This window comes from Psittacula echo (assembly GCF_963264785.1).
Source record: "Psittacula echo genome assembly, chromosome: 13".
NCBI lineage: Eukaryota > Metazoa > Chordata > Aves > Psittaciformes > Psittacidae > Psittacula > Psittacula echo.
This window is the reverse complement of record NC_137749.1, coordinates 9598367-9606950: the sequence shown is the minus strand read 5'-3', so window position 1 is coordinate 9606950 and position 8584 is coordinate 9598367. Positions and strand designations below refer to the sequence as shown.

General features: G+C 41.8%; 1 protein-coding gene across 3 annotated transcripts in view; it reads right to left on the bottom strand.

Annotated features, from left to right (window-relative positions):
- Window positions 1-400: 400 nt before the first annotated feature.
- DGCR2 (DiGeorge syndrome critical region gene 2) overlaps window positions 401-8584 on the bottom strand; it is a 48953-nt gene continuing 40769 nt past the window's right edge. For 2 of the 3 annotated variants that reach the window (XM_080628932.1, XM_080628933.1), the window contains 3 exons: window positions 7244-7396; window positions 6339-6575; window positions 401-5544 (listed from right to left, as the gene is read on the bottom strand). In XM_080628932.1, coding sequence (XP_080485058.1) covers window positions 5303-5544; window positions 6339-6575; window positions 7244-7396 — 632 coding nt within the window. In that variant the 3' untranslated portion in view covers window positions 401-5302. The remainder of the gene's footprint in view (window positions 5545-6338; window positions 6576-7243; window positions 7397-8584) is intronic. The other variant, XR_013957954.1, reaches the window with a different exon arrangement.

Genomic DNA, 8584 nt, shown 5'->3' with positions numbered 1-8584 from the left:
TTTCACATCATCTCTCCAGCAGGATCAGTGACCGACCCAGTTCATTCCCAGAGCCCTCCTGCCCTGTACCAGGAGCTGGGGATGCAGAACCCCCTCTCCCATCCAGCACAGCCACCTGAGCCTCTTGACCCGGGGCTCAGCATCTTCCCACAGGTTTGGGGAGCGCAACAGCAGTGGGCTGCATTTCACCTTCCTGCGTAGAACCCCAAGACCTTCCTAAAATTAGAGATAAATTCCACTGGAATCTGTACATAAAACTTCAGCAGCCTCCTTGCTTGAAGTTAAAAGCATCCATTGATCTTGCAAGATCACAGCTCAAAAGTGGGATTTAACAAGACCTTCCTTCCCAACGCTGAGGAACCACAGTGATGCAGAAATCAGGAGGCATTGGCACAGGCCGTTTCTCTTACAGAACACAATTTATTTGGCATTTGGATGAAATGTTTCTCACAGCATCTTGAGAAGAAAAAAAAATATTAGTGCCAACCCCAAGGAAAGAAATCAAAACCAAAACCAGTGTCACAGGGACTGAATTCTTATAGTATCAAATTTAAATCCTACATGGTATTTCACAGAATATCAAAATCTTTTATACACTGCCACAGTTAAGTCCAGTCACAAACCAGCTACACAGGAAAAGCCTGCGAATGCAGCGTTGGCTAGCATTGTTTTCCAGGAGAAGGTAAAAAGCAGTGTCTCATTCTCTCACCGTCTCCCAGGCATCCTCCAGCCCGTGCATGGCCACACATGCAGCCTGCAAGCACAGCATCTAAGCTGGCATCGGCTCCAACCTGCTCCACATTCAAGGTGCACAATACTGGCAAATTAAAGCTATGTCGTACCGTAGCAGGCAGGTAATGCAGGATGTTGTTAGGGGAATCACCGAATGGTTTGGGGTAGAAGGGACCTTAAAGATCATCTAGTTCCAACACATCTTTACCACTACTAAAAGCATCTATTCCAGAAAGAAACCCCCATTTTATTTGGAACTGGGGAACATCAGAAGCAAATGTATGAACTTTGATTCGTCTCCTCCACACTCATCTGCTCCAATTTTAGGGCCCAGCTCCCATTTAATTCTTTAAATTCTTTGAGATTTCCCATGCAAGGGAAATTTAAACAAAATTTCTGTACATTGCATGTTCCTTAGCCAGGGAGAACAAAGACATTTCAGCAACTGAAAAAAGAAGAGATGCATATTACAGGTTGTATGAGGCAACATTAAAACGCCAGTGCTTTGTCACCGAAAAGCCACATCTGAAAGATAAAAGCATCTGTAAAACCAGCTTCAAATTCTTTCAACATTACTAGATGGGAAAAGAACAGTAATAACTACTGGTCACAACAACGTTTTCTTCTTAAGTGAATCTCGAGGTACATATGAACAGGCCATCACCATGATACCTGCGGAGGCAGAGCCCGCCCACTGAGAGGTTAAGCCTTCAGAAAAATATTTCCCACCTACTTCACTCTTCTTCTAGATCACTGACCTGCCATGAACAGGCACAGGAATAGTCTGAGGCTCAAAACTAGACAAGACTGAACATTATGCAAACAAGTTCTTAGTACATCTGAATGACAGTTTTGATTTTCTAGCACAGAATGAAACCCACCATCCTTCTATAACATTACAAAAATCTACAACTCATCTAGTAAAAAAATTAGAGGCTGCTGTGAGACTGTGTACGGGTATCACAGATAACACCAAGAGAAGTGAGTATCTAGGGCTGTTCTTGCTGGAACAGCAGAGACCTCAATATGGCACCACAGTACATCGTAAGGATGGGGAATCTGACGAGCAGTTTTGTCTGAGGCCACAACGGGAGGTGCAAGCCCTGCGCAGAATCGAGCACTCTGGCTTAATACAATCACAGTTGAGCATATCCCATGAAAAATGCCCTTTCTGCTCACACGTGCTGCTGGGAATGATGTGGTAACGCCATCTCCTCTGCTGGCTCTGGAGGGACATTTGCGATACATCGGTAGTTAAGAAAAAAAATCCAGAGAAAGTGATCAGTGGTGGGGAAAAAAAACCAATGCACAGAATAACTCCCAAAGATCTCATCAATCTAATGGGGCAAGCAAAACGGAAAGGTCCTCCTTAGGCAAGCATCAGTCCTCTAATTGGTGCCCAGGACAAACTGCTCACCAGTCACCTTGCCAAGGGCAAGGAAGGTTTGCTGAGGAGTCAACTGCTGTCAAGAAAACTTCTCTTCCTCAGTTGGTCCAGAAGTCTGAGTAGTTGTGACGTCTTCTGCTACAAAGGCTCTTACTCCAAGAGAAAATACTCAGTGTGAAAAAGCTACATTAAAAAGGGCACAGAAAACCAAAACAAAACAATTTTATTGCCAAATTAGAAGCTCACCCAAGGTAAATGAGCTGTACTTAGTGAGCTGCTCTGTTCAAGGCAAAATTTCCCTTGGTTACAGTTAAGATGAAAGAGGACAGGGGAAAAGACAAAAAATAGCAGCCTCCGCGCCAACATACAAGTGGGAAAGGCTCAGAAGCAATGGGGAAAATATCACACCAAGGCTTCTACAAAGAAGCCTCCATTTGGAACAGCTACAACCAGGAGCCACCATGAAGTTGCCAGTTGTAACAGAGCTTATTTTCAAATAAAATTCATCACAGAATCAAAAGTAAAATAGAAAAACATCGAACAGATTCCCGCAGTGTTAGGAGAAGTGTGAGGTAAGGTATCTGTTCACCTCAGCCACAAAACACAGCTTCAGACACTAAAACAAGCCAAAAGGCCTTTTGTTATTGCGCTAGGATACTACAAAGAACAAATATATTCCATCTGGCTTCAAAAGAAACTGAAAGTTTTCTATTTCCCACTGCTAACGAAGTACTTTTCAGGAACAGATTGTAGTAGCACAGACTTCGCATCCTACTTAAGTGTACACTATCACAGCCTGTCCTACAACAGAGTGTAGCCAGCCTGAGAGAAGTATTAACCCTAAGAGCCTAGTTTATATCCCAGTGCTTAGCTTCATCTAGCTGGACGCAGCACAAAGGTTACCATCTACAGTATGTATAGATATATATATTATCACCACCCAGAAACACACGCGCACACACGCATTCGTACCTATAAAACTAAGGAAAAATCAGTACATACAATGTATAAAACATATGAATGTGCTCAAAAATGCACAAAACCCGCTTTATTTTCATACTTCAGAAATGCTCAGCAATTTGTATGCATGGTTCTGACTACTGCTATCCATCCACTTCATTAGACCAGGACTTGGACTCGGAAGAGGAGACAGTAAGAGATCCCACAGGGTGGATAACTGCTCCTCTCCTTTCATACCACTGCTGTTAGAGCCGGTCAAAACGTGGGCAGTGGTACGGCTCCAGGCGGATGAGGCTTCCTAACAGTGCTTCCTCCTGTTCGAGTGCCAGCAGCGCACCCCAGAACTGTGATTCACACTCTCTGATGCATTCAAGATCATCAGCAAGTGTCTGAATGTCAAGACATCAAGATACGAACCCAATAACTCAGTTTTCTGTGCAAAAGGAGTTGAATTGTCAAGACCAATCCCCAAGTACAGTATTAGCCTATAGGCAAGAAACAGAGTAGAAAGTAGCAGCATATTCAATGGGGAAAGAGCCAGCTGCACTGGGAAACCACAACAGTGGGTTAGGATTTGTCATACAAGTAAGATTTCTCATCTTTACTAGAAAAATAGATCACACACATCCCCATGCAGTGTTTTCTTCCTGTCCCTCTAGGCTAGTGCCCTTCATAAGGTAACAGAAGAACACTCACAGGGGCATTCTTACAAATTCCTTACAATTCATCTCATCTGCTGACTGTTACAGTAAGTCAAGGAGAAGCAGAGGCAAGAGGAGGATGGGGGGAAAGGGTAAATAATTTGTGCATTGAAATCCAAATTGAAACGTAAAACCACCTGTAAAGATTATTTTGTATTCATTGTCAAAACCAACAGTGCTTGATGTTGGGTTTAGTGAGGGAGTGAATGAATCATTTTGCCATCTGTAAACTAAAGAGTTCGATCAAAGGGGGAAATTTAAGATGACATATCTGACTGAAGCAAACTGCTTTACTGATTTAAGTGCACTAACCTCGTGATAACCCCTTGCGGGACCTGGATAAATGGTTTGGGGGACACATGGGAAATCCCTACAAGAGGGTTGGCAATTTATGGGACCCTGATAAGGAACAAATGTCCAATCAGAATTAAACATCGTGTATAGTGCGTGTTGATCACTGCTTTTCAATGTTATTTGTAGAACTGTAAAGTGAAATGGAGGAAACGCACATGCTAAACATAGCATGCAATAAGAAAAGCAAGAACAATGGGGCCTTTTATCCAGCCCAGTCTTGTGCAACTGTTCAGGAGTTAAACTACAAAGAAAAAACACCTCACTCTTCCTTACAGGGGTATAACAAACAAGGGCTTCATACAGTGAAGTCAGACTGCACCAAAATTAAGTGCTCCCCATCTCTTCCCCTAAAGTACTGCCTAATACGTATGAGGATTCTACTGAAGGGACACAAGCATTACACAGACCCAGTTTTCTTTATGGTCCAGAAGTTTACCCAACATCAGATTTTGCAGCTACTAACAACAAATAATTGTGATTGCAAATCCTAGTTTTCTTAGTACCCACTTGTCATATATTGTGTAGATCATCCATCTTGCAGTCCCTATGGTGTTCTGAGACAGCAAGGCAGATCAAAACACGCAAATGTGTTATACTGTGTAACTCTTACTTGGTGGTATGTGTTTTAGCTCCTTAGTGTTGCCGCTTTGTAAAACAAGCCCCAGCCCCTTCCCCTGCAGTTCCGTCTTCTCTGCCTTTTCCAAGTATAGCACTGAAGCAAGAGAGAAAGCAACTGATTGAGCAGCGACTGCCCCCACCCACCTTTTCCATAGTCTGTTCCCTGGGTCCAGTGGTATCCAGCCAAATCCAAGCAGCTTTCTTCTGATGCAGATTTTGTTTCCTCTCAGGTTAAGAAAAAAACCCCAACAAAATAAAACCCCTGCCCATACTTTTCACCTCCTTAGAAGTCAAAGGAATTCTCTGCACTCTTTTCCATAGCCAATGGAAGAAAAAGAGCAGTTATACAATCCATATTTACAGAACAAATCGATTAGTGAATGAATAACGACAGCCAAAAAACGAGAGGCACAATCCTAAACTAGAACATAAAAGCAGTGTTCAAAAAACAAAGTGGAGATTCCTTCTGAAGTTCAAACCATGGATTAGTGTTTGTCTGTGCAAACAGTTGCTAAAACTCTCTCTGACCGGTGATCGGCTTTTTTCTCCTCTATACAATGGTATTGAGAGAACAGTGGCTGTGACGGCTGCCCGTAAGAGTTTCTGCCGGAGTGTTTTCACTTAGCACTGTGTCAGGAGGGACAAGAAAGGTGCTGCTGTCAGCAGAGTCTTCCAGCTCCACTGGAGAAGGACCAACTGAGGGAGGAAGCGATCCCTCTGTAAGCTGTGGGGATGCATCACAGTTTCCTAGTGATGGAGGACTGCTTTGCACAGTCTGAGAAAGAACTCCATCTGCAAAAGACAAAAACCAAGCAGAATCAGAATGTGAGGTATATCATTTCACATTACCAAACAGATTTACTATCTGTATTTCTAGAAGTTCTGAGTTTTTCCCAGTTTCGTATTAATGCACAAAGAGATGACACTGCAAAAGAGGAAATTTGTGTAGCAAAAATAAAACTTTGATATATAAATAAGATAGTTGCACTAATCAGGCTCACTTATCTTGTGAGATATGCTGCTATAAAAATCCCAAATTGGAATGGTTTCTACAGTATGTGACTAGCACAGCTGCAAAACTGAAGAGTGCTGGGTGAATCATTAGAAAGTGGTATTTTTGGTCAATTTTTGGGGGGGTGTGGGTGGGGGAAGTGGGGAAGAGAGAAGACACCGGATAGATTTTATTCAAGATCTCTTGTACTTGACATTTCTTCTACTTTTTAATAGCAATCTCTGTAGACCTATCTTCAGAAGACCAGAAAAGGTACCAGAATAGGGGAAACTAGGTAACCAGGTAACCCATCCAAGGTAAGGCTTGAAAATAGGTAAGGTCTAAGAATGAAACTACTTGCAGCAAGGATTCTACTTGAATTTAAGTGTTCCAAAGAACCTTTGAGAAAAAACAAGCTTAATGATATATTTTTAATAAAAGACTTTTCCATTGCAGAAATAGATTTTACCATTAAATATATTTTCTCATCACAATCACTAGACCACATGATTAGAGTTAATAAATAAATAAATAAATAAATCTACCCTCTAGCCAAAATGAAAAAGATACAAAAGAGAAGCTACTGCCTGCATACCTGGAGTGGAACAAAGGATGCTGTCTGGATTGACAGAAGCCTCATATGGAGGAGGTGGGTCATCTGGATGTTGAATATCTGGATACTTGTAAGCAGTATAGGGTGGAGGTGGATCATGGAAATGAAATGCCCCACCTTCCCCATCATCTGAAAGATGCAGTGGAGTAAGGCCAGTTCCAAAACCATCAGGACCATAATCAAAACCAGGCATCCTGCGGCCCAAGTTAAAATGGTGCACTATTTCAAGGGAAGAAACAGTAGTAAGTGAATTTATCCCATGCCTTCTTCTTCAGTTTAAGGCAGATCTCAACACCTTTTTCCACTTTTTACAAGCAAGACACCCATGTCTCCTGAAGACCTAAAAAAGTCTACATAACCTATACGAGTCAACTCCCTGCTGTTACACAATGATACCCAGACCCACCCAAACTCAGCCTGTTTGTCCTGCATTACACCAGAATTTTAACCTAACCTCTCCAAACTAAGGCGACTCATAAAAGATATTTCACATTTGGATCACATAAAAAACTTTTCCATTATAGGCTGGAGTTCAAGTTTGAACAACTTACCAAGACACACACATAGAGGCACAGTTCAGCAAGACCGTAACATTTCTCACCTTTATGTGTGTCAATCTGTCAGTAATAAGCATGAGGCACAAGATAAGTGTTGATACATGTTTTTTCTTGGAATGTGCAGTGGTTCAGAGAACCAAAATTTGCACAAATCATGACCGGTCCAGGCAGCCAGCACAGACCTACATCTGGGTACAACACTGACCAGAATCTACTACCAGACTTTCCCTGATGTTTTCCACAGACTTTTATTTCTTTCCTTCTGCTCCCTTTATGCGGAAGCACATACACTGCTTCAGTCAGGCCTTATTACAGATACAGGCTACTTACAATTTGCTCCAATCAAGGACTCTATGCGCTCTCTCCGTCTCTGGCGTAGCCGGTGTACCATGAAAAGCAGCAGAGAGAGGATGAGGAAGGAGGAAATGCAGCTAACAATCAGACGCATTCCACCAGCCATTGAGTCAAACAAACTGTTGCCATCTGTTACAGAAAACATATAAAAGAAGCCTGTTATACTTCTGTTCAGGACTCATTTTTCTTGATGTTCTTTTGTCAGTAATGGACAGAGAAATGTAGAGTGGAGATTCATTAGGCTGGTTTAATGCTGCTTCTTATTTCAAAAATGGAAGAAAATTATGAATCATCAGGTGATTGATCTATTTATTGCAAGAAGATCTAAAGGTTTCTGAAAATATCTTGGCAAAAGGGACAAAATGTTGAAGGCTTCAGGTCTCTGAAAATGGGGAAAAGGAAAGGTTAGTGGCATTTTGCACATGTGTTTGTCTTCCTGACATAGTTGATGATGTTATGCGAAAGGAAACATCAAGCCTGGAAGCTATGGGAAAGGTCTGAGAATTGGTATTATCTGCACACTATTAATAAATGACTTCTGAACATCTTAACTTTAACATTTCCAACAACAAAATCTTTAAACAGTGTCACTGCCAAGACGTGGTCATCTAAATTCCATGTCATTGGTACGCTGGTTAGCATCATTAAATGACAGGACCTAAAAATACCTTGAAAAGGTGAATCAACATGATAATCATCTTCCAGAATCAGTACAGATTAAGGTCAACAGGAATTAAATTTTTCCTAGATCACACAGAAAGCAAGTGGCAGAACATGAAACAGACCCAGGAGCTCAGAACTTCTGAGAGCTCTACACCATTGCTAACCAGATCCACATTTGGAGGGCTGTTGTGAGCAAATTATTCCTGTTCTACCAGGGACAGACATGAAAGGTATTCATTTTTCACAATTCAACTGATCAGACCTGGTTATGCTTAAGTAGCATGTACACATACACAAAGAAAAATGACCTAAAAATGACTGTGCTGTGTTCTTTGCACCAATTTCCCCACTAAAGAGCTCTGAATGACAAACACACCCAGGCTAGGTGTGGATAAGAAGCAGATGAAGCACTGACTTGCTACAAATGCTAGTAACAGAAAAATCCACCAAATTTATACATCGTTAAAGTACATTGCTAATAGGCTGGTATTTATTATGTGAATCATTCTTGGCAACAAGAAATTCATTTAATAGCGCACCATGCACAGAGCTCAAACATTACACCACCCTCTCAAATCTGGCTGTGCCAGTACAAAAGCCTCTGTGCTGTCAAACCTTTTAGCAACTCATTACTGTCAGAGCTTAAACCAATGC